The sequence below is a fragment of the Euwallacea similis genome, chromosome 13, assembly GCF_039881205.1.
Source record: "Euwallacea similis isolate ESF13 chromosome 13, ESF131.1, whole genome shotgun sequence".
NCBI lineage: Eukaryota > Metazoa > Arthropoda > Insecta > Coleoptera > Curculionidae > Euwallacea > Euwallacea similis.
Window position 1 is genome coordinate 3701466 of NC_089621.1, and position 26557 is coordinate 3728022.

Genomic DNA, 26557 nt, shown 5'->3' on the forward strand with positions numbered 1-26557 from the left:
ATCGTCTCGTCCCCCTCATTATCGTCCATTGTTTTACGTACTACGAGTGCAATTCAATTTCCCCCGGTAATGAAACAAATTGCAGTTCACCTTGTGAAAAATGGATTTCACTAGTGCAGCTTGATAACGCATTTGTTAGCCGCCTCGTTCGTTGCCAGAAAAATAGCCATTTTCATCATTGCAAGTCCTATTGTTTGCGACGATAAGGCGGTCAGTTTAATAAGAGTAATGTATTGTTGGCTCTATTTTTAGTAGGAAAAATGTGTATTTGTCGGGAATTGAGTTGGATGATACAATGGTGTTTACAAGTACCTGTTTATATGTACGTGCGTACTCGGACCACATTATTTTAATTTGGATTTGTAAAAAAGCAACTCAATCTTGGCGTATTATTCAGGAACTTAATATATGTAAAAAGCACGTGCAGACGCAGTTATTAGGACAGCTGAAATGTCTGAAACATAATTAGGTTTAAGACCAATTAAAAATCTATTTCAGGAACTTCGCTGTCGATTTTAATGAAAGAATTATGGCAGTCTGACGTTTTAGATATTAAGAAATACAAACACAACAGAGCTTCGATTTAAAGATATTTTAGGGTTCGGGGTTTGGATCCGGCGAATAAAATATGAACAAGAAATATCTCATAAATTATATTTTGACGACTCGGTACAATTTTATTAAAATATCTATAATCCAAACAATTATTATGATTAAAAAAAAGTAAATAATTATATAAATACATTATACATTATTACAATACAAAATGCATATTTTTGGTGCTACCTATACAGACTATAATTAGGTACAATTAACATAAAAACCAAGCTGCAAAATTGTATTGTCGCTAGGAATTCTGAACTTAATTATAAATCAACCAAGATCTGAAAAGGAAAGACGTTATTTTGATACGAGAACTGTTTTTTCTTGGCCTCAGATCATACTTCAGTGTAAACGTAAGGTACCTGGTAGACATGTCTGCGCGTCGTGCAATTGCGCAGCCTCTCCCTCCACCGCAATCACCATCGTTGAGGGCTGGCGTGAGTCAACATCAAGGGTTAATCACGGATGTCTTTGGAAGCACAATAGTGTCAAAAATGGCACTCTTTGCCTATTAAAGGCATGGTTACATCCTAATGACCCATGAGGCACAGTTGAAAAAATAATTGATTTAAGTACATTTTTGTACTTTCTCGAAATCAGCTTCGGTAGTGTTAACGGAACTCTCAGATTGGGGACGTCTTTCGCCATATTTTTTTGCATAAATATGCATTTTAAAAAATTTTTTGATAACATTTTATCCTGACAAATGACGAATGCGCCAGAAAGTGGCGTAATCGGCATCTATTTGACACGTTTTTGGTATGGTCTGCGGAAAGTGGCAATCATGGCGAAGTTACGAGCGGTATCACAATTTTCGCCGAATGAGCACTGCTAGTCTAGTTGGCAAGGAGAGAAAAACTGAGATAGACATTTGCTGGGCTTTTGTGTTCTGAAGATTATGACACATAAAGTCCGAGAAAAAACCATATGTCAAATTTTTATGAAAAAACCCATTTTTTTAATAGGTGCTTTGTGTATTGTTATTTATTAAGTTTTCGTTCATCATTACCCGCATTCTTACTCTCAATAGCTTCATTCTCATCACATTCAAAAGAGTAGAGCACATCTTAAAATTAGCTTTAGATATCTATTTTATCATTTTTTACGATTTGACACACAGCAGCCTCCAATAGCGGAGATTGGAGTGGGGGGGGCTGTTCAATAGCACGACACGCAGAACTGGCTTTCACGTATCTCGCATTTACCGTACAGCACCACTGGAGCAGCCCTCGTATATTAAACTGTGCACATCACAGTCTCGGAGTAGTTGAGTCTTTTCCACTAACGAAATTTTTAATTATTGAGCTGGACGAAAACGAGTTACTGAAGGATACAATGTAACTCAAGCAAACTATGATATTCCTCTGCCTGCGAATATTGATATGGATTGTGCTTTTGATACAACTGAAATGCTACACATAATACGTAAAACATTCTTAAATACAATATAATCAGTACGTTCTAAATGTTTTTGGTCAGTTCGTAAAATCCTCTAAAATCTACAGTAGGTATGGATAAGTTTAATCTTAAGTAGTTGTAGATATGAGCCGTAATGACAAGTAGAAAGGTTTCATTTGGCACTCAAGTACCACAGTCAAATCATTAAGATTTTAGCTGCAAAATTAAAATTTCTCCAAAAAACTTTAATTAGTATTGTCTCCGAAAGGATGGGAATTCGTACGTTTTTAAAACAAAACGTTGAATTGCGTGAAACGAATTTGAGCTTAATTAAAAAGTTTCGTCCTTCGGTAGATTCTCCAATAGCGAAAATCTAAAAAATACCCTATGAGGGTGATGCCCATTTATGGATGTTATTCTTTAAAGTTATTTAGTATCAACAACAATTACAATCGTGGATTATGACACACACGGGGTTCAAAATAATCATAATCACTCCTTACACAACTAACCTTTTAGTTTGTCTCCCTGTATATTTTATTCTAACTATTTAACAGTGCTTTGGGGACGTCACTAAGTAAAAATTGGTATAAAGGGGGTTGTAAAAATACACATTAAGATTAAGACGTGATTGTTTTTCTGGTAATTAAACCGAAATTCATTGGGAAAGACATGTAAAATGTGAGTCAACAATGTTGGCTTCTTGAGTTATAAGTCAAAAGGCACATCAAACGATTACGACAATGATAAACTCAAATGCAACCGGGAGGAACGCAAAGAGTAACATTTCAACAACAATATAATACGTTCACTTTTCTACTAAGGCAGGTGAGTTCCTCATTATTATTCAACGACTCAGGGAAGACAATAATTGCATTATAATATGTAAGATAAAATACTACTTATTATCATGGTAATACTTAGACTTGAAACACTGAACGAGGTTGCTACAAATACTGCCCTGTGGAATGAATGTAATCGGCTTTAGCCTCGACTGAAGTCGATAATATTCATTTCAATGCGGTACCGACTAACATGTTTAAGTCAGTCATTTAAACATGTCTTAAGGTAACTGGTGAGTTCCGGACTGAAGCCGGAAGGGATCTGGTCGCTGCAGGTTTGTCAACGAAGACATCCTCTGCCTCTAGGTTTCCCGTCTTCGTCATCTAAAACATGTAGAATTATTGAGTTGGATTGATTGATTTATTATCTGTAAATACCAATAACAATTCATTTTTTAACTTGCGACTAGTAAGTTTTGTGATTCAACATTAATAAGATGAATTGTTATTGAACTATACATAATTTCAAGAAAAATCCAAGATTACACTAACTACGATAAGACTAAAAAGCGCATTCCACTGCCAACACCACCAGTTATTTTTTAGCTAAAAGTTCTAGTTTAAAGGCTTTCTAGCAGACTAATTGAATGATGTTTAGAGCATGTTTGTGTGTTTACAGAATACATGGCGATGGCAATCTTCGTTATTGACGATCCAAATTTTGACACAAAACATATCAAATATAGGACGGCCGGCTAAGGCCCGCAAATATTTTAGGAGGAGATTCCTTAGGTTAAAGTAAGGTAATTATTCATTGAAACAAAAACTCACATGTGAGATATAGGGTGTTAAGACTTTAGATTGTTTAAAAATTACTTCAGAACTGCTTCAGCTTTTGTGATATCAAATAGAAATGTTACAAAAATCTATAGCAAAATCTTCTTGACATGCCTATTGGTACAGAGTATTTCCTTATAGTATATAATATGTTGAAATATAGTTCCGTCGTTTTCGCATCATTTGCATGATCAATCCTGAGTGTAGTGTTGTTTTAACGCGTAGTGATGGTAACTGCTTTTCAATTTCTCCACAAATTAAATGATAAAATAATGATATATAAATGTAAAAAAAAATCAAAAACAGTTTAACAATCAGCATAAGTTCCATTAGCAATTTTCCAAATTTAGATTGTTCTTTTGTTTCATCCAATAATATTTTTTGGAAATTTAGAAGACTCCTTCAATATGTAATATTTAAAGTAGTTTCCCACCTTTCATAACAAGCTCAACAGAAGCAGTTTAAATATAAGGAAATACCCTGTACATACCATCAGCAGCATTTTCAAAATTTCTATACCGACGAAAAGAGGTTTTAAAAGTACACAAGTTTTGTAATAAATGGCCATTTGATTGCATTTTCTGCCAACAGAATAATGTCTTTATGTAGTCATTTATGTACCTATACTAACGAATACCAACTAACTAGAAATCTATTGAAAATTTTCAGCACTAAAGACTCTACTGCCTAAATAAAATTACCAAAGTGAAAGGAGCTTCTACCTCTCATCTAGCAGTTTACAAAAAAACACTGCAAAACTAATTGGGTTATCTCTATTTGTAGTGTAGAGATAATTTGTATAGGGCGTCTAAAAATCCACTTTTTTAGATTTTTTACTGAATATGCACATCAGGACCCATCAAAAACAAATGGTATTGGATTATAGAACAGCCCATACTATCATATATCTGTTATCACAATTATTAGTATGCTATCACATCAAGTGACACTGAAAGTGTTTAGAAGCGTTAATATGCTTTAGCAGTTGCTTGTCTAACGTTAGTGTTTTACAGTAGTTACCCCTGTAAATATTTGCCAGCCACAAGGCGGAAATTCAATCAACAATGAATGATCAATATCTCGGGGATCTTGGGTGGCGTAGCATGAAAAAAGCAGATGAAATCATTATTTTTTAACACTTACAAAATTACTCGACCGAACTGCAAATTAGGTCTTGAAATAAAATTCTGATTTTTAGACAAAATGAAACGTTAAGGATTAGGCAAAGTAGTTAGTAACTTACACCCATGTTAAGAGCAGAGCTACTCAGATCACCTGACTGTTTGTCCGGATTCAGCGGGCATACCAAGTCCCCATAGTCAGCCTCTCCTTTGCTCTTCTTCCTTTTCAAGGAAAATTGGGACTTTCTGGGAACCTATAATGGAGTTTTAGCCAACGTAGTTCTACATCAACCCAAACCTACTTTTAACTTTCCACTAGGGGTTAAAGGAATATAACCCATGGTAGCTTCCAACTCTCTTTTCTCCTGTATAATATCCTTCCCTAGCAGCTCTTTGAAGTGAGTATTCAAATGTCTTCTTAACAGCGTTTTCCCGGGAGGAATAGAGAGCAGTGAGGCCAATAGGTCAGCGGTAAATTTTGGCTCTAGCACCATGAGCCCTCCATGTACACCTGCTCCTCTCAAATTGGGGGCATATTCTGCTAAATCTACTGCCCGTAACCATTCCATTACTCTAAGAAAAATTCGAAGTAAAGACACAAAATAAGTCCTGAAATAGAGGCAAACCTATGCGTAGTCCATAAAGAAATCTGCTTTGGAGTAGGTTTTGTAGGGTCATCAGGTAGTGACCGTCTTTGCAGGCATGTGGGTTCGTAATTGTTTTCCCGTAAGACTTGGATTCCTCTTTTAATACTTGCAACGTGAAGCAGAGATGTTACATGCAGTAAAGCTAAATCGTCCATTGTTAGTCTATGCAGTACACGTCCATCGACTCGATTAATAAGAAAGTTTTCCTTGTATTGAGGCAACCCGGCATCATCCAGCCATCGCAGCACCCAAGCTGTGTCCAGGTTTCCTGCTTGGGATAAATAGGGATCGCTTGAGGAATTCTCGGCAGTGTCGATTAAGGCTAGCTGCAGTTTCCTTTTGTGCAGAAGGTTTTTCACATTCAGTTCCTTTTCAATTTCATGAATAGAGCTCTCCTGCAATTGCTGCCCGTTTTTAACCCAACGTTTTGCGTCAGGGACGTACTGATCTAGGCCTAAATCCTGCAGCCAATCGCAGATGTTCTCGGTGTCCCACTCTGCGAATGGTTTATCAGGCCTATAAATTATTTCGAGTTAAAATAGTAAACATTTTAATCGGACTAAGGATTAAATTATAAATTTGTTGCTAATTTTAACAGAATATTAGTGTAAAAAGAAACCGACCATTGCATGTCCTCAAATTTCAACGTTTCTGCAGAACTTAATAGTCTGGTAAGTTTACCAGCACATTAACAATATTATATATATTGTACCCTAGCGAATGCAATATATGTAACTTCATTTTGGACGCACTTTGGACTTAGCTGTGGTTCACTCCACCCTAATCTAGCTGCAGCGGTGGCTCGCACTCCTCCTCTCTGAAACTCCCCAACTCCCGCGGGCAGATCTTCAAGATTTCCCGAACCTGACCTTTTCATCCTCCCGAAAATCTTCTTTATTCCTTTGTTTTTGTTAAAAGTTAAGGTGGGCGATCCCGGAGAGTTTTCTTTAGAGGCCGCCTCCCCGACTATTTTATCGTTTTCAGCTGAAAATTTAACTATATTATTGCAACTCTCGGTAAAAATCAAACTAGAACATCAAAAGCGATAAATGTAAACGGAGTGGTTAAGTGAATAGCTCTAGTATCAACTTGCGTGGGAAAGCAAATGGCTCAAGTCAGTCGCACTGTGAAAAAAGTAAAAAAATCATAATAAGCCATTCGAAAGCGTTTAGTCCATGAAATGTCGTAAATGGGACACTGATCGTTAATACCATTAAGAGGAAGATTTTAGTGAAAAAAAGAAACCGATGAAGGCTGCTGCGACACCAAAATTCGACCGGAGCTATATCACCTAAATTGGGCACCGAGAAACCCCTCATTCTGCCTGCCCCTACCACCATGTGCAGATGCTGTAAACTGCTATTCCTACCGAATGCCACGCCCTTTTTCTGCGGATTCGCGTTGTTATCCACCACGGAAAATACCGCGCCATTTGACCCGCCATTTAACAAGAATTGCTGCCGAGGTAAACTTCCGTATTGGACGTCAATTTGGCGCTTATAGTTTGATGGAGGAGTCTGAAATTAAAATACAATACATTAAGGCGTCCACAGGCTGCTATCAGACTGACCTTTGGCCTAAGAATATCGTTTTGATATGACTGTGATAAATCTGCATTCCTGGTTGACATGCCTACGGGACTCGGTGACGGAGAAACTCTCAAACCCTGAAATAGTGCCTACATTAAATTTCCTTCAACCCCCGAGACTATTTGGAAGCTAAACGTACTTGAGTTGAATGTTGAGGCGTTGACGTCAATTGAGGCTGCGACGACGAAGATATACGTGGCACCAAAGGCGGCTTTTTTCCGTCCGAATTATTGTTAAACTGACAGTTGCGCAAATCTATATTTTCCCTTTCCAACGCTGCAGCTGTCAGCTTTAGTTCGCTTATTATGGACATCAATTCCAATTTCTGAGTCTCGAGAGATGATCTTGAAAGTACTTCCTATGAGCGTAAAAAAATTCAAGAAAGGCCAAACATGGGTTATTTATTAAATTTTACTATGTTTACATCAAGAATTCATTGATGTTGGTTGCCATCGATATGATCAATTACCGAATGTATTCTGATTCTGAATGTAAAATTTGGCAACAATTCATGTACATCCTTGTGTCGGACTACGAACGAGTAAAGTCTTTTATGCCCACTTTTTGAAACCAGGAGCAACAAATAATTATACTTCCATAATATTGGAAGAACGATGGAGAATATTGAAATACTGGAAGTATGTACCTACCCGGCATGGCACCCACATTATCATCTGGGATCACTCTTTTTTGTTAGAGTTTTGAATGATCGCAAATCGAAGGAACGAAACCTTATTAACATATCCTTAGACAAGAAAATTATTTTTGAAAACCTGGAAATTTCTGAATTCGAGTTTTACCGATGACACCAGCGAAATTCTCAAATGTCTACTAAGGAATGCGAACTAATGAGAAATCTACAAAGATGGAACTCTCAACTTACCCGCTGTAATTTTTCTTCAGAATCAGACAACAACGACTTCTTCTCCTGAAGCATTTTCTCCAAATCCGAAATTTTATCGGACTGAGCCTCGATCTGCTCCGTGAGCACCTGAACTTGCAGCTGCAAATTATCTTTTTCAAACTGAATTTTCCGCAATTTCTCATCTTGCTCTCCAGGCTAAACATTAAAAAAATCCAATTAACATTATTAATAATTAACAATAATGCCTAATAAATGCGATCTCTCCTTATTAGCACGGTTGGATTTAAACAAAACCTCTCAAATTCTACCTTAGGATAAGAAGGGGGTGTACAGTGATAACCCCCCCGTTCCCCGCCGTAATAGCAACACGGCGGAGGGGCCAAATGATATGCGCAACACGACATCTCGTGTCTGAACCTCGAACAGTCCCCGTAAATGTCCGGGTGACTGCCTCTATCCGAAAATCGATGATCTCTATGTTCCATCAGCATTGGGCTACTGCCGTAGCGCTGAGGGTCCGAACTAAAGAGATATTTGTTCACAATCGCTTGACTTTGGAGGAGACCAAATATACCGCTCATGCCTCCTGTGAAAGCTTTCGAAATACCCCTCATAAGCGGGAGGACAGCAATATCCATTTTGATAGTTTGTATTGGTTAAGTTTGGCTGAAAATCTTCTAGCCTCGGAGGGCTTTTTACGTGAGAGGATCTGGATTTTTGGTCTCTTTCTTCTCGTTTCAAATGTCCATGTCTTCGACGATCTAAGCTACCTGGAGCCGATGGTCCTAAACAACAAACGAAAGTTTATTTGTTTCTGCTTCAAGACCAACAAACTTAACCTCCACGTTCAGCAGACCGCTTAGGAGTTTTATCTCTCAGAGACCTAGATATCGGAGGTTTCGATAAGGGAGGATGGTCCTGAGTTATTTCGTCCTCCATCCTCACGGGTTGTGGAGAAGTTCTTGATGGAGATAATGGGTCTTTACGGATCCATTGGAAGTCATTTGTGCATCTAGTAGAGCCTGGTTCTTTTTTTTATTGAAGTTAGATTGACTTGAAGATTTTGATACGAAAGCAAATACCTCCTAACGTTCCGTTTCTTTCTGAAGAAGTTGAAGACAAATCAGACGTGGAACCGTCTTGATTTGACGCGCTTCCGGACCAACCTTGATTCCGGTCTTTCAGTGTCGATTCATCTTCGATACTAGAATCATCTTCCCCACATCCTAAAATGAAGCGATTTATTAAAGAATTAAATGAGGAAAGTTGAAAAGAAAATTAATCAGCAAAGTGGGCCAACCCGCACTCAAAACTTTCCAAAACAAAACTGTTCGTTTCCTCTTCTACCGGAAAAGTTCTAGGTAAACAATGCAGAAGAGAATCTTAACTTGTTTTACCTTTTATCGGATAACCGAAGCTTGAAAACTACTTCTAGTAAAATTGTTAGATGGTTTGTGGTATGGCGAAGGTATTTAAACTATGATTGATAGCCGCAATTACTAACTAAGGCTCTGGAAAACATTCCGGAGACAATAAAATGTTGGAAAATAAATGTCTGCTATCACATTAAAGCGTGAATGCCGTAATTTTTAGTCTTGAAAAAGCGATAAATCATCAACATACCATTAGAGACTTCGAGCATGACTGCCCCAACAACCCTATTTTAGCAGCAACACTTAAAACTACCACAACAACTTAAGTAGCAAAAAAACACAAGTGGACTGGTGGACTCTGACCGTTGTAAGCAAAACTTTTACATGTTTCAGATCTGGTTTATCAGGTGGCTATTTTTGGATCTATACAAGCTGGATGAGTGCCAGGGATAGGCCAAACAGGATAGTTTGGCCTATTTATGAACTATGATGAAAGATATGGTGTAATAAGCGCTACTGGGTTTCTTCGAATCCGTTAGACACGTGAGTGAAAAACCCGAATAAAAACAAAGCTGTAAATCTGATTCGGAAAGTGGTGTTGTATGGTAATACGAAAGCTAAATTGGACGTCAGCTGAGAGACGGAATAACTAATGGCTTCTTTAAAATGCATCCAGATGCCGTCGGGAGATTTGAAGATAGTATGTTAACATGGATCTGGACGGGATTCGATCAATTTTAGTTATCAAGCGAGACCTTGATTTCAAATGAAATGCCAGGACTTTTAATAATAAATTTATATCGATTAAAAACCGTTTCTTCTCACCTTTGAACATAATTTCATCACCAGCATTAATGATTAAACTTATATCGGAAAAGTTTAAAGATGTTTGTAAAGATAAATCATGAGGATGAAAATTCGACGTTTAAGGTATTGTCCAGACAGTATTTAATTTGTTCAGTGTAATTAAAAATAAAAAGAGAGTAATTTGTCAGCTTAAAGACACGCAAGGCCTTAGCGATTAATAATTTTAGACCTTCAAAGAGATGGTGATGTTTTTCAATCGACATAACATCTAATTTAAAGCGTCATTTACAGATAATCAGCTCGAGTGGATATTTAAAACTCAACAAATGTGAAGAAATAAGGAGAAGTTAGCTCAAAGCATAAAGGGGTGAATGTTCCCGCAGCCGTTTGGGGATTTAAGTTTCAAATGTACGAAAACTCCTCAACCCTCCGCTACAATCATCCAACTAAAACAGAACGCTCTCACCTCCTAAAATATCCCAGAGCATTAGAAATGGGCGATTGTCCTGTATCCAGACCATACCGAGATTTTACCTGACTTGGTATTTCGATCTTAATATAAACGTATGCTATAAACAAGGACAGCTATATAATACCCGGGCAGCTGATGCTCCTTTTTTTCTGCGCGATGCTCATAGTGACACAGTGGTAGTAATTACAAATTTTCATTAGCAAAATTCGTTTTATTATAAAAAATAATTAAAGCTGAGTTCGGGTGGTTCAATAGGCTGCAATTATATTCTCTGCTAAAGTATGTTGGGAGTGATGACTCCTATTTTTTAGTTTTTGGCTTAATTTTAGAAGGCGGGTTGAGAGATTTTTATGTCGCTGAATGTGACACTTGTTCCACAGGGTCTTTGCTGGATAAATCATCAATAGATTTCATTACTGAATCTCAGTTCGAGAATGCTTATCTTATTCTCTACGTTTTTTGGGATGGAATGAAAAACAAAAACAAAACTTAAAATTTTACGACCCGGTCCCGGTAACAGAAAGATTGCGGACACATGAATTATGTGAATCCGGTACTGCATCATGAAGCTAAAAACCACACCAAAACTAACATTTTCGCGCGCCAGCGATCTTAAATCAGCAACATATGGTTTATATCTATTGACGACAAGATCGAAAACAAACTGTGGTTTAATTCGCGTTTTACAGGCGCCATTTCCGAGCTGTTTTATGGGATTTTTGCATACCTCTAAAAGATTGTGCGCTGCTACCGCTAATTCTCTCTTCCTCTGTTATCGTGGCCAAGCCCTCATTCACATAGAGTTCTCCCTCGCTATCCGAGCTCCTCTCCAAACTATCACTATCGATTTCGTCTCCATCATATCCTAACACCACCAGCAACTCTTCTGTTCCGGATGATTTTTCGAATACTAAACTTCTAGAGCTAAAAGTCTCTATTAAGGCTTCACCATATAACGATCATATTACTCACCCCAAACTTCCATCAGTCTTTTTGCTCTCTCCCGAACTTTGCCCGCAATCATCCTCCTCACTCTTCAAATCAATGGTTAAACAATTCTTCCTTCGGAACTCACTGGTAACTCCCTTTACTTGCACTACCCCATCGTCCTCCACAGTTTGGCCAAACAGTTTGGAGCCAAGAATGTCTTTTAGTGTGCTATTAGTGAAACACTCACTTTTCACGGGGTTGTTCTTGGCCGTGGCTCCGTCACTGAACGTTTTTTCCACGTCCTCAGCGACCGTATTGAAATCCTGCACGGCCAGCTCGAAATTGTGCTCATCAGTCGAAGTTTCTTGAGTGTTTCTATATATAAAATCTTCGTTGTTAGTGTTTATTATGTTTGTAGTGTGTTCCTGTTGCTTCCTCGATTTAAAGCTATTTCGGGAAAGCGGGGGACTCCTTGGGGGCACCGGTGGAGCCTTTTGGCTTTGCGGGTATTGACGAGATTGTTTTTCGAGCACTGCCACAACAGCAGCCACTACTGCTCCGCTTTTGCACACTTCCCTCATATTTAATTCGATTTAACAACCTGAAAATAGATTAAGAATGAGATTTCGCGTAGGTAAGAGAATGACAAATCCCCGACAACACAAACATACGATGATAATATGGGGATATGTCTGATAGAAATGCGGGAACAATTTCCTACAAACCTCTCCGTTTATATTCGTACGACCGCTCTTTTATTTGGCTGCCAGTCACGGGTCCAGGAATGTCGATCGGGGGAACTCGGGTATTAGTCAACTTTGGAATGCCATGCATTTTTCATTTTTAGAATTCAGAAAGAGGAACAGACAACCAATAAAAGAGTCTGAAAGGGAAACACAAACAAGTGGCTTCAAAGTAGTTTTATATTTTTTATCATTTGAGAACGATCTTTGCCCTTAATTAAATTTTTCCTTCTGCCGTAATTGATTTCGCTCCATGTCTCTCCCAATTTAAAATGATAAAAGATTGAAAGCACAAACAAGACACCCGATTTATATACAGAGTGTCGCAAAATGTCGTTTTAATCTAAGTTTTCTTATCTTAAAAATAGGAATAATATGCAATACCCTATAGATTGCTTGGTTAAATCAGTCAAATAAAACTGAGTCGAATATTGAAGTTTAGCGGTCCCATATTCGTTCACTATTTCGTTAAGAAATATGAGATCCGTGGTGTCGAGGTTTTTCTCTAACAGGACTTTAACTGCGCGTTGATATACATAGCATAGACTATATTCGAAAAACACAATTTATTATCGAAATACATAAAGAGCGTCAAAATGTTAGATATTTTTTCAATTTTATCTCACAGCTGCTTTGGTTTTTGACATTTCTACTTCAAATTTTGAATATGCACTTCTGTTTAAAATCTACACGGTTCCAATTAAAAAATCGTTGACAACATATGCAGAGTGGCACTTTCACGGGAGCCAAGATCCATTTTCCAATCTCGAACGTTTTTGTCAGACGCCACTAACCCATCGTCTGTTTTTCGAACTTTGAACTCCTTGTTCAAATTAAAATAAAATTTAAAAAAGCTTGAAGACACCTTGTGTATCATTAACGAAACGTGTTTTGAATATCGTTTAATAGCAAACTGATATTACCATCAGGCATATAATACGCGTGCTGCACGCAAAGTGCGGTTTATTATTGTAAACAATTTTCACACTGAAACTCATTTTAACTAAAAAAAAATCAGTTAATAGTTTTTTATGCTCATTTTTTCTTGCAAACGATTGCAATTTTTCAAACGATGGATCCTTAGAATAAGAATCAGGTACGGTTGCCAAGCAATAACATTTCTATGAAGTACTGTGATGTTCGATTCACCGGCCGTAAGTAATTAACAATAAGTAAATAAATACATGTCTATAAGTAGATTTGTTTAATTTATAAATTAAAATTTCTACTCTATTAACGCGCTCGCTTCACTCACATGTTAAACCGTTTCGATTATTAAGCGCCTTATTCAAATAATTATTTCACAACAAACTGCTATGGAAAGGAACTAAAGGAGAATAAGTTGCTTTGAAGTGCTTATGTAGTTTTTGTTATTTGGGAAAAATCTTTGCTCTTAATTAAAAACTTTTCCTTCTCCGGTAACTAAAAATAACGCAGCATCATTTAGAACATTTTCCTAAAAGAAATAACCTAAAACACGTATCGACCTTATCTCGCTTCGGCATCTGAAGGGCTTTATTGAGTTTGATGTGTATTTTTTCCCTTCAACTCCCTTTAGAACCTGATTCTGACAGATACGTGAAACGAAAACGTAACTTCGGTTCGAGGCAATTTTCGAAGTTTGGGGCAGTTGTAATGTTGTAAAAACAGACGTGACAACAACATGCTAATTAACTCCATCATTACACGCACCTTTTTCTTATTATAATGCGGCACTTTATCTCGCTATTTATGTCCTTTTTACATCGTGTGGACGTAGTACGATTACCAAGATATCTCATTTATTCCAAGAAAAATAACTGGCAAGCACTATTAATTTTTTTCAACACTCAAGTTTCTCGTTGGTAATTAAGGGTCACTCATGCCCTAAAACGGCAAAACCAGTTATTACACGGCATAAGCAATATTAACGTGCCAATTTATGTGACCCGGAAGAGATATTCGAGTGTGTGAAATTTTCTTGAAGTCTTTTCGATATTATAGTAATTTCAAATAAATGTTCCATCGGTGGAATGACAAATAAATAACGTATAAATTAAATCACGAACCAGGAATTACCAGCAGTCATTTATCATTCCATCCATTAATCGTGTTTATCGTTTCGGTAATATCAATATTCGCTGTTTATGCAAACATTCCTTACATGTCACAAACATGAATCATAGTTGAACTGTGTATAAGGTCTCTGGAAAATAACATGTATGTAGTGCTTTTCATAAATAATTAGGGGCTCCAAAAATACATCTCACAGCTGACTACTCCAAATTTAAACCTTTTCGTTCCTCCCCTTTGAACGGTATATTTTTAGTTTCTGGTCGTTGGGCGTAAATAGGGTTTGAGAACTAATTATTTGGCACCCCATATAGCTTGTCTCGCTTAAGATAACGTTTCAATTTAAAGGTGTAAATGGAGCATTTCGATATCTTATTTTCTGCTAATAGATCTGTTTAGAGCAGGCCACAATATCCTTTCTCGTATGCTCATAAATCATCATATTAATTCTTCTATTATAAAGGCCTTTTTAAGCAGCTCAGGCGGTTCGGTCTTGCTGAAAAATAAAATTGAAAGCCGAACAAAAAATTTTCCCTCCATGATTCGTAAGGGCTCTCCTAATCCACTTAAATATTTCGGTATTCAGGACTCCATCGATAAAATGCAATTTTCCTGTACCACTAGACGCTGACGATCTCCCGTTCGACAGATGCAGCGATTTTTATTTTCAATTTTTAACTGGATGGGTCCTTGTTGATTGTCAAAAATCCAATTTTTCATCCACGAAACTGTCATAAAAATGTGAACACGAAATTCAATAACATCATAAACAATATTCGCAATAAAAAATTAATTGAATCATTTCACTTCAATAAATAGTATTTCCCGAAATGCTTATGGCGAGTTGGAAATTGGCAACGCGGCGACTTTCTTTTGTCACGACAGTTCTGCCAGTATACAAGCATGACGTCATCTTTGGAACTGTCAACACTTGTGCCGCGTTGCCAAACTTGGAATAATTTTTTAAACTATAATGATTTTTTCAATACGATTTACTAACGCCAGATAATAGTTCTAGCACTTTTTGACTTATAAAATCAATCAAATAACAAGAGGCACCTGAGTTAAGACTGAAATTTTGTGACAGTAAAATTTCAGAATTTGCAAGCTATATGTTACATACACAAATTGAACTTCATATGGCAAGAATCCCGTCTGTAAAAGCTGACTACCCCACTAGATCCAAGTCTTCGTCGCTGCTATTTATACCGACAGTTATAAACAAAAAAACCACTTTCAATGCCACCACACAAACCATCACTTCCAAACAAATATCGAAAACACCAATACATACTACTTCGAGAGTGAGTTGTAGCTTGTAGTAAACCTACATCTCTATAAAAGCTCGCACAAAAGTAAACATACTCGAACACACGTCACAAAAACGGAACAAGGGACCCCTTTATGAAATCCGGGCTCAGGAAAAGAGACCGCGCCCTGGCACTCCCGGAGCATTAGCCAGACGATACATGCATGCAAAATAAACAAATTCACATGCATTAGATTCAGAACGACTCCTTCACGCTACATTGAACCTAAATTATTATTTAATATTGTCAAACTGAACAACAGTAATTAATTTGATTTCCGAGTCATTAGCATTACGATGTTCTATCAATTTATGAATATACATATACATAGTAACATTGGAATAAAAAAGTATTCAGTTGGATAGAAATGAGGTCGTAAAGTCCTCAATTTAAGTGATTCCAATCAACTATATCACAGTAATTAAAAAAAATTGATTAAGTAAATAAATAATCACCTAAGTTATCACAAGCAACTTCTGATCAAGCACAACAAATCCTTGATAGTACTTCACTGTGACAGCATAAAACACCACTTAAACACGGTTAATTGCTTAGTGAAAACCCCGATAACGTCAAGTACCTCTAATAGAGCTTTAATGTAGTACTGCAACTTAAGGAGGAATATTTACAATGGCAAAGACTATACATTTCCGACGACGAGGCGGAGACGCGTCCACATACGGGCCCGATTTAAAACCGTCAGACTTTGGCGACAGCAGCAACTGGCGGATCGCTTAAAATAAACTAAACGCTAAATTAGTTGTTTAATTTTAGTTTAATTTCGTTTAGGAGCAATAGCACGAACGTATACAATAATGTGAATTTTGTTCAAAATTGGTTTGTGGAGTACCGCCTGAAGTACTGCGTATTTTGAGTATTTGGTTTACGTAGTTTATTGAGTTCAAGACCATAAATTAATTTAGTGGATTCAGGGAGAATTGCTTTAGTAATTATTGAATTACTTACTCTGGTTGTTGTGGAGACGAACACATTAGCCTTAACAACACTATTTGGATAGCTGCAATAAAAACTTAAAAATCAGAGGAATATGAAAGTTGCTCTAAATTATTCAATTCAATCGGTTCACCTAAATGGTTTCAATAAGAAGAGATCACAGTGTTTTCATAAGAAAGATAGATATTTTATAAATTAATATCACTTACCCCATTGAGATTAACGATATCACTAACCTGAAAAGAACAAAAAAATATATTAAAATCTTGATATTTTGGCGAAAGCGCCCTATACTATTCAAATAGTATTAAATGTAGGAAAAAAGACAACATTTATTGGGTTAATACACTAAAAACATATCTTTGGCTAGAGGCGATTCGTCACCCCTAAATTGTTTCTTTTTCCCTTTTCTCATTTATTTGTGAAAAAACCACAGGTAAGTAACTTAGTCTGAAAACTAACGAAAAAAAACCTATCCATTAATGGTTTACCTTAATTAAAATACTTAAACTTTATTACATCCGTGGATTTGGGAAATATTCTCAAATCTACATCGTGAAACTCTTGCCCTAAAAGCGGAATTCCGACTTCCTAGAGAAACTCTCCCTGTTCCGGAAGCCGCACATTCCTGGAAATTTTAGAATAATCTGCACCTACCCGGCTGAGTTCAGTTTCATCATTACAAAAAACAAAAATTCTATGTAAACTACATTAGGGCTACTATAAAAATACTGAGAGTGGATCTTTGCTCTTAATGAAATTTCCTCCAGCCCTCGAAATTCGATCAAAAATGAATTAGAGCCGATTGGATAAATTCCAGAAAGAAAATTCTTTAAATCAAATTTAACAAGGAATACTTTAATACTCAGAGAATTTTACTTTGTTTTATTGCCACTGAAACATCCTTAAGAAGTAAAGAAGTAAAACGCGATTGGCAATATGGTATGGAAACTCTGCGAAATACAGTTATGTAACCATTTAGACGCCCATTTAACTCATCATGCCAGGTTGCCAATTCGGTATTAGATAACTTCGGAGTTTGTTGTTTCATATTTCCGGAAGTAAGTTCTCGAGCTCAGACCGTGAATGTTCTTAATTACTAGCTTTTGAGCAAAAATATCGTTATGCAGACTTGACAATATAGCGAAGAGGGAACGTACGTATTTCATCATTTTTACGATGGGTGATTATCACAAAAAAAATCATAATAGAGGGTGAACCGTAAACGTAGAGCATTGATTAAGCCGTTTGCTAAGTAGCATGAAACTGATACTTGAAACGATATTTCAATGTCCACTTGAAGGGTTTTTTAATGATCACCCTTTTTAATTCCGGAACAAGGTAACCCATTTCAGTCATGCTTCCAACTCTTTTTGCTTTCGCTTTCCCTTTGTTACGTTCGAATATCCTTGATTCTGCGTTACAGCTTCGATTTGGCTTTGCTTTTTTGCGTCATATCCCGTGTGGCTCAATGAAACTCTAACATAAATGTGCTAAACCACTTTATATTCTCATGGCACAATTTAATCAAAGGCACTCTAAAAACTTTTGCCATTCCATTGTCCCGAACGTTCCTACGTACCACACGGACTATTAACTAGCATATTAAGCAACTTTCTGTCCTTCCGAACAGTCTCAAAATACTAAAGCGAAAACTGGGTACATACACTTAGAGCTGCCTAAAGAAGCCAGTGTAACTCTCACAAATTAACGTGTATGAAACACCACAACAATTTTTACCTCTCTTATCTCATAAAAGTTTTCCCGATACTATTTCTTCGTTTTTATTTAACGAAACCTCTCCGCAGCCGGCCTGAAAAGACTTCCGTTCCTGCCAGGGACATTTCACTATTCAGCAGGAATGCGAATTAAATTATAGCAACCACATAAAAGGGAAAATTTCAGCCGCCTAAAGCGCCTTTACTTTTCAAATTTGATTAAAAATGCAGCACATGTTTTTAAACACTAACCCTTCTCGGTTCGTCTTCAGATTTTTCAGCAGTTCGTAACCTAAAAGAGGTCCTGGGAGACGGCTTTGGATATTTAACCACTACCGGGGGCACACTAGCAGGAGCTGGATCGTAAGTTCGACTTAGTCTGGAGGCTGAGAGCGGTCTTGATATGGTCGTGTATGTTGGGGTTGGTTCGGGCTTAACTAAGGAAAGCCTCGATGGGGAATTTTGGACTAAAGAATCATGATTTTTTCTTAATTAAAGAGTTAAATGTGTTAAGAATAAGAAACTTGCGTAGACCATGCTTGGGCTATTGTTAATTCAATTACTTTGCAATAGTGGAGGAAGCAAAGCAGTCAATTAGCAACAGAATTACAGAATCGCATTACTTTTAAAACGGGGCACTAAAGCAGGTGCTTTATTTCTATTAGGGGAGGACAATTCGTTAATTAACAAGAATGAAGCTTTCTCAGGAGAGACGGCTCTTACTTAAATCAAAGCTTTTCTGGTCAACTGTGAGGGGCATTTCCACCAGATAAAACAGATGTATTAATGTTCCATTTAACCAAATTATAATTACACGCTCCTGAGAAATGAACCCCAAATCATATTTGGCGCAAATAATAATTTTAATAAAACTCCGGGGGCATAATAAAATTTATAATTAACTTCCAGAGGCAGTTTAGGTTTCCTAGCGGCGGAGGCCTTTATTAAATTCTACTATTAATTATTTTACTACCAAGTGCACGTTACATTAAACAAATGGGAAAATAAACAAATTTGCAAAAAACGTAATGAGCGATTTGCAAATTTCACCTGATGCCACACTACTGTGGAATTTGGCCAAAACCCTAATTGACACAAATATAATGGCGAGAGGAAACTCTGATGAAATTTACAATTTAAATGGGGAATAGAGTTGTAGCTGGAATTTGCGTTGAACAAGCAAACCTTCGGTATATGTTTGTAATAGTCACCCCCAGTTCTATAGATTTTAAGTACTCCAGAATTGAGCACGCTTGACAAAGTTCTCTTTGTACAGCTTTGGGCCAACGACACCCCTCCATATCGATTTCACACCCAAAATGTATAAGAGAACGGCTGATTTTGAAACGAGTCCATAACAGATATCTCTCACAAATTGGAAATTAAATCGGGAAATTGAGGAGATTAGAGTCATGAGGGAGCACAAAATTAAATACCTCATATAAAACCACACTCGTTATATTTACCACCACTCAGATCTGCCGCAATAGAAAACACGTTGTAGTAATTATCTCTAAAAAACCTAAAACCTGCACTATAAAAACCGTTTGAAGGTAGTAGAATGGCCTTACCCTCCACCGCTGGGTGCCCACCAATGCTCTAATGGCTCTTGGGGAGGGGCAGAGGGTTTAAATCGCGGAGGGACTGGAGGAGGGACATTACTGCGTGGACTTGAACACACTGATGATGAGTCTGGGGTAGAAACGCGCTTCTCAATGACCACGTCCCACCCTTTGGGGACTGGGGCTGGTTTGCGGCGCCTCGTGGGCGGCGTTGGAGGAGGCTTGAAGCGTAACAGAAAGGTCACCTCTTCTTCATCGGAAGAGGAGCTGTGACAAAACCGATTGTTATCCATTTTTTCGACACTAGTCACGGAACTAATTGGAACACGGTTGTTTTACATAATACGAAAATAAATTGGGACAAAGAGGGGAACATTATGTTTTAATATAAAAAGCCAAATAAAATGTCTGTTGGGGACAACCCGGCGACGACTGGAAAATCGTGTTTTGTGTAACTATTTTCAGATAGGTTGGAGAATCTCTATTAGATCAAGCCGACGAGTTTTGCTTGATGGACAATGAACAAATTAGTCCCCTATTTAGTGCTTTAGATAGAACGTTTTATAGACAAATCATCCGGTACGCAATAAACTCTCAGTCGATCTTCGTGGAACTATAACCAATAATATTCCACGATTTTTCGAATATTCGACTTACTCTTTGAATCTAACCCAAAAATCTCGTTGTGCTTGCGGCATCTGAGAGTATAGACCTAAATCTCGGACTTCGAAAATAAACTACCGGGACTTATCCAATTCCCTTGAGGACCAAGCGGGTTGGAGAACAAAGCTTCGGTTACAAATTGATTCACTCAAAGAAATTTATCGTCACTTCTCACTATCTTGCATAATAAGTAATGCATATGTTCAAATCACGAACGCGCTTACTCTTTAAAGCAAAGCTTTCACCCATCAAAGGGGTTATCTGCATGGAGCACTCAACAGCAAAGCCTATTAAGGTAGTCCCATTGTTCTAAGCTTGCATGGTCTGTTTAACTTGGGCACATTGACAATTTTAACAGTTCATGGTTCGAGGGCTTTAATGAATACATGTTTTGGGCCCTAATTTGCGACTGTGAAGTTAGTTTTTCGCTACTATGAAAGCAATATGTTTTCAGTGCTGAAATTAAATGGGGAAAACTGAACGGGGGAAGGGACGACGACGGTTAGTGATTATTGGCGGTTTTGGGACATGCTTCGCATGAAAACATGCAAAAATTTAATTACTCACTGGTTTACCTCAATTCAGACTGGAAATTAATTTTGAAAATAAAATTGGGAATTACGTGCAAAATCGTTACACGCATAACACAGGTAATATGGAATTGGATACGTCTAATTCTATTTAATTGTAGGAACCCATGTATTTACAATGGATCGAAAATGTTTGCTTACATCTTATTTTTTGTGGCGGAAACCATAAGTTCACCACAAGCAAACGTTATATTTTAGGGCTCTTCGTGGCAACGAACCGTAAAGTCACAATAACGCCCGTCGTTCTTGGCAACGGGCGCTTACATCTCGAAGATTTTAAAAAACATCATTTGAGCATAAAATGTTGTACGTACCAGGGACTGAAAAGGGAATTACACCTTGATCAAATAATAAAGATCTTCGGTTTGGTTTCGGGACTTAAAACTCTTCACGCGTCAAGGGCTATTACTGGAAAAAAATCTTGTTAAAGACTCTTCTTGATTAAAAATAGGCCAAAATACAAAACAAACTTGCATTCGCGATATCTTAATTTTTGAAAATTTCGGAGCAGGCACGTTACTGGTTTTAGAGCAATTTCAATCCAAAATTTCCTAAGAATTTAGAAATTTCCAAATTGATTAAGCAAGTTAAGTAATTTGCACGCTAAAGAAAATTCGAGACCCCGACGTCCTAATTATCGATAATATTTAATATTTCCAAAAAAAAGAGATATAACTAATTTTAGGGAAAGTAGAGGTTTCAAAATTGGTTATTCTAGTAAGTCGAGTTCCCAGGCCTCAATTTTGGAAAATTTCAGGAAAGAAGAACCACCACTGATTTTAGGAATGTTTCTTGAAGATTCTTCTACAACAAAGAGGTTTTTGGTTCACAACACGGAACATTGGCTATACTAAACTACCCGAAGCAACTAATTCTCTTCGGGTTACATGCTCTAAAGTATAAGGACACAATATTAAAACCCTGAATATTAATACAAGCTACAATTCTGGCTAACAAGATTGCAATTGCATTAAATCCGCGGCTGACAAATGAAATTCAAATTTTAGCTCGACTTTACAATGCCAACGAGTCCCGTTGCATCGCGACTCAAATTATTCATACAGTAATTATGCCAAAGATAAAAATTAAAACACAAAAGCGAAGGCTGGAGCAGAATCTTAAATTAAACAGGCCTGATATCCAGATCATTCGTCGACTTTTCAGCAGTTTTCCCACGTGCCTTAGTGATTTAGTCATGACCATAGCACGGCGATTATGGCACGCCCGGCCAAGCAAAGCTCATAAAAATATTTTACCGTCAAAGTTTCACCACTTTCTCGTTCATATCAATAAATTATGAGCTTCGTTTGAAGAGACGGAAATTTATTGACAATAAACTCCCCCTTCTGTCCCTCTATTGCTTCTCTCTTTTTTGTGCAATTCTGAACGTGATTCGCATCACAATAAAGTGTGGATGGGAAGGGACGAGTCTTTTATTAATTAAATATGGTTTATACTATGAACTCGTTCATTTCAGCCTCCATGTGGTTGTTTCCAGCTTTTTGCGCTCGGCTTGAAAGAAGGGGGGATCGATTAAAATCTGGGGTGATGAACAATAGTCCCGGTTTTAATAGCGGGACTATTATGGGGCTTTTAATTTTAATGAAGTAAATGAGTCGGCAAAAAACGGCTACTTGCTAAATAAAGCTTCCCAATCAGCCAAAGTTTTGAACAGTGACAAATTAATCGTTAGAAATGCTAAGCGCATTTTTAACAAAAATTATAATTCTGAAAAATTATTCACCAGGCCATAAATATCAAATTTCCCCTCAGTCTGAATGCGAACGATGGAAACTTATCCAGAAAACTTTACCACCAAGTGTCGAAAACGCGGTTTTCCGCATTAAAAATTTATCAGCCGTCGCCCCTTTCCAGAATACGAAATGTGCCGTCTCGTCTCGGACATATTGGAGCGTAAAATTTAAACATTAACGCAAATTTAACAAAATATGAACTTACTGAAACGGGCTGAGATAGAGCCTACACGAGCAAAAAGTATGGTCGGTCGCGTCATAAACGAGATGTGGTCATACACAAGAGCTTTTAATTTGGAGTAAGCCGCATCCAGTTAATTCGCTAAACGCAATTTGCGCTTTACCTATATGCATGCACATGCACGTACATAAGGCCTTTCACAATATATATAAATTCGAGAGCGAGGCTCCATCAAAACAACCAAACGGTTAATCCATCAAATAAATTCTCGGATGCAGTTTCCTTCGGATGTCATGTTCTAGTATCAATTTCCCGCTATTTCTATATAAAATTGCAAGCTGGGCTATTCTCCGCGTAGGTTTATCGATTTTGAGTTTTACACTGGTTTGCAGAGTTTCCATTAGGTCCTGCATTATTCCGATACAAAAGAACAGAACGACGAGCACAAAACATTGTCGATCTGGTACAGAACGGTCTTATGTTCGCCCATTGAAGTAGCTCTTAGGAAACTGCCCTATATTTAATCTTTATGAATTAATTTCCCATAAATCTGATAGACTAAACCGATTTGGCAATATTCTTGTTAAAGTCAGTCCCAGGTGTTCTCGAAATTATTCCTCTCCCGTTCCCGAGCCGGGTAACTATTTGCTCGGCTCGAATAATTTAAATTTCTTGCGAGTCTTAGGAGAGAGGCGCCCTTGATAAGATCTCAGGAATTTCACTATGTATATAGGAAATTCTTTGGAGGTTTAAAATTAATAATAATCATCTTACCTGTTGAATCCAGCACAATAACACTTTAGCCACATTTGGGTCTGGGGCTGGGGGAGATGAGCTATTTTGTAATGCAGATACTAAAGCGTTGGCAGCCTCCCTGATGCCAGGAGGAGGTACAAATCCATAGTCGGGGGAGTGTGCTGTTAGAGACCCAGATCCTGAAAGAAAACTCTTGTCGAGGGTCAAAACCATTGGTGAAAACCTATTATGCGCCTATCTATAGAACAAGTTTTTAACATTTTACGTTGTTTCTGACTGAAACCCATTAAACCCGCGGCGTTTACCAAAAACATTTTTCATGCTTTAGGAATTAAAAGATTAACCGCCCAATCCCGGCTCAATTTCGGGCGAAACTCCGGTAGTTCATATAGTTGTAACCGTCACTCGCTTTCAATGCGAAATAAATCTCTTATCGCTTTACCGCTGGGGGGCAACTGGTCATGATTTATGGCCCATTTTCCATTTGTTCAACTTTAACATAATTTTGTGTGTCTTTGTAACTTACCGTTAGCATTAACGATATTTTCTTCTGTGGGTTGTTGAGGGGCTCCGCCCGAATGGCACATATTGAGCCACCACCAACGAGTCATGAAGGATTACTGGACATTCCCCGAGGAGCCCAATAGGTTACGGCTCCTACGGGGAAATCCGATTTCGCACTACGTTGTCGACGATATTAATCATATTGTTTTGAGGGTCTTTGACAATAAACACTATCATTCCCTATTGGCGAAAGTTTCCAATGCTTTCGGTCAATAAAAGCCTTTACTCAAATAGAGATAAAACTATCGGATCGCGTTTCAACATCTACCCAATACAGGATTATAATTCATTGACAGGTTTATAACTCCCGACGAACCCATAAAAGGGAAAGCTCCCGTCGCGATCATGGGAAAGTCGCAACTGAAAAGCCAGGGCGAAAATTGCCAACTTGTTGCCAGACACGGAGAGATTTCGCAGCGAAACTGAAGCTGAATAGAGATCGAGTTTTGCGCAATCTAGCTACGGCTTTAAGGGTAAGAATACAGTTTTATTTTTTCCTCCAATAAAATGAAATTCGTTTCTTTTTATTCTTCGAATCTAGGTCCATGAACCATAAGCATAAAAATAGGGTATTGAATTGATGATAATGTAATACATGACATGGATATATTACAAGAGTCAGTCAGGAGAACTGCAAAATGGAGAGTTGAGTAAACACATATTTTATTGCTCCTACGGAGTTTTATTTGTATTAAAATGACGCCAGGTTTCCAATATTCTGTGGAGGAAACAGAAGTAAAGATAAGTAAATTATATACGTCATAATATATATACGAGGTGTTCCAATCGCCATAGTTCACTATTTCTATCTCCTAAATCGGTAATAGTTAGGTCGGTTAAAGAAAACAAAGATTGCAACCATGTTCTGTACATTTAAGGTGAATTATTCATTTTTCCCTTTTAATTTATTTGACAATAATGCCTTACAAGTAGGGTGGTTATAGTGGTGAAATAGAACACTATTCTTAGTTACAACTGAAAACAATAATCTATTGGTGATTGCTTTAAGTCAAATTTGAACCAGCTCTCAGAGATATCCAGTATAAAGTTGTAGAATTTTATCTCTATAATGCCTACACCTTCTCACAAAATTAATAGGTTAATAAGAACAAATGATTATTGGAAATTGGCAAGACACAATGAAAACACAGCCATCTACTTTCTTTTTAATCTTACATGTGGTATATTACTTATAATACTTAAGAGGTCTGGCTCTTCATATATATTCAGAATGGATTTAGAAAGTATTTCTGTCCATTTGGCATGTAATTGTCTTCATTTAGTTGTATTTATGTGTGTTTTGATGTATTCACATGGATTTAGTTCCATTTACACATATTTACATGTATTTCTACATATTTCATACACATATTTCTTCAGCTTTTGCATCTATTAAATGAATGTCATGCTCCACAACCCAAACCAAAATATCACCCATAGATTTAGATAAATGGTTGAGAAGCTATCTATGTGCACTTCAATGAATTGTATATTCTCCAAATTGCAATCTAATATCTCAAAAATTGGCCAAGGGCAAGAAAATAAAATTTTAATTTAACTTTAACCCTCGCAGGAGTATCGCAGCATGGATTTTCAAGTTATCGCTTTACCTGATATAATACCATCCATTTGCATTAAGGCCTGCTCTAGTAGTTTGCTGGCTTCAGTTTGGGGTGAGAGTCCAGGCATGTTTTCCCCTGTCTGATCACTTTTGCCCATTTTGTCTAGTTCCCCAATCATTTAAGTTAGCTGCATTTAGAATTTGTTTTGAATGGGATCACCCTACACCCCCTTCCAGGCCTGGAAAAAGTAAAAACAGCAACAAGTAGTGTGTTGAGTAAACAGGGATTATTTCGGGGAGTATCTACTTACTAAGTTGGTTACAAAGGTTGAAAGTTTGATGCAAATAACATTCAATTAGAAACGTAGCAAAAAATATGCGAGTGAAATACAAAAAGCACTTAAAAACAACTTTTAATTTTATTATTTATTTTAGGTAAAATTATAAAAATTAAAAAAAAACAATGGAGCACTTTGACATTTCCATGACACACCTTCACAGGAACCTTGACAAATGGTATTTTCAGAGTGCTCACCAGAGCTATGAGAACATAGGTGCAAAAAAAAGCTTTTTTTGCAACGTTAAAATTTTCAGATTTGAAAGAAATACTATCATCCTCATGTAACTAACAAACCATGTTTAGAGAATAAATTTCAGAAATATATAACATCGAAATGTCGTTATAATATGCATATTCTCAAAATGTCACTGCTGATGCGAACAGT

General features: G+C 37.3%; 2 protein-coding genes across 5 annotated transcripts; both read right to left on the reverse strand.

Annotated features, from left to right (window-relative positions):
- Positions 1-638: 638 nt before the first annotated feature.
- On the reverse strand, positions 639-16333 carry LOC136413063 (liprin-beta-2-like). 4 transcript variants are annotated; one of them, XM_066396416.1, is made up of 17 exons: positions 15985-16333; positions 11467-12025; positions 11222-11418; positions 8925-9068; positions 8682-8870; positions 8417-8627; positions 8151-8364; positions 7861-8037; positions 7117-7335; positions 6959-7054; positions 6680-6905; positions 6141-6372; positions 5368-5904; positions 5044-5314; positions 4864-4995; positions 4641-4708; positions 639-3167 (listed from the first exon to the last, which is right to left on the reverse strand). In XM_066396416.1, exons 2-16 carry the CDS (start codon positions 12003-12005, stop codon positions 4679-4681), a joined length of 3414 nt encoding a protein of 1137 aa, XP_066252513.1. In that variant the 5' UTR covers positions 12006-12025; positions 15985-16333; the 3' UTR covers positions 639-3167; positions 4641-4678. The 4 variants fall into 4 exon arrangements, with proteins under 4 accessions (XP_066252513.1, XP_066252514.1, XP_066252511.1 ...); XM_066396417.1 differs by lacking the exon at positions 4641-4708 and having other exon boundaries at positions 4896-4995; positions 15985-16331; XM_066396414.1 differs by lacking the exon at positions 4641-4708 and having other exon boundaries at positions 15985-16331.
- Positions 16334-18508: 2175 nt separating this feature from the next.
- On the reverse strand, positions 18509-26301 carry LOC136413071 (uncharacterized). Its single transcript, XM_066396428.1, has 4 exons — positions 26144-26301; positions 25882-26071; positions 23726-23886; positions 18509-18668 (listed from the first exon to the last, which is right to left on the reverse strand). Exons 2-4 carry the CDS (start codon positions 26009-26011, stop codon positions 18639-18641), a joined length of 321 nt encoding a protein of 106 aa, XP_066252525.1. The 5' UTR covers positions 26012-26071; positions 26144-26301; the 3' UTR covers positions 18509-18638.
- Between the last annotated feature and the right edge of the window lie 256 nt (positions 26302-26557).

Excerpts from the sequence above, each read along its gene's own strand:
- LOC136413063 (XM_066396414.1), bottom strand. The coding sequence starts at position 12,005 with ATGAGGGAAGTGTGCAAAAGCGGAGCAGTAGTGGCTGCTGTTGTGGCA. Across the intron at positions 8,038-8,150 it reads CACCCCCTTCTTATCCTAAG|CCTGGAGAGCAAGATGAGAA; the intron begins GTAGAATTTGAG and ends TTTAATGTTTAG. Across the intron at positions 6,906-6,958 it reads ACGATATTCTTAGGCCAAAG|ACTCCTCCATCAAACTATAA; the intron begins GTCAGTCTGATA and ends TTTTAATTTCAG.
- LOC136413071 (XM_066396428.1), bottom strand. The coding sequence starts at position 26,011 with ATGATTGGGGAACTAGACAAAATGGGCAAAAGTGATCAGACAGGGGAA. Across the intron at positions 23,887-25,881 it reads AATGGATGGTATTATATCAG|GATCTGGGTCTCTAACAGCA; the intron begins GTAAAGCGATAA and ends GTTTTCTTTCAG. Across the intron at positions 18,669-23,725 it reads TATTGTGCTGGATTCAACAG|TCCAAAATTCCCCATCGAGG; the intron begins GTAAGATGATTA and ends ATGATTCTTTAG.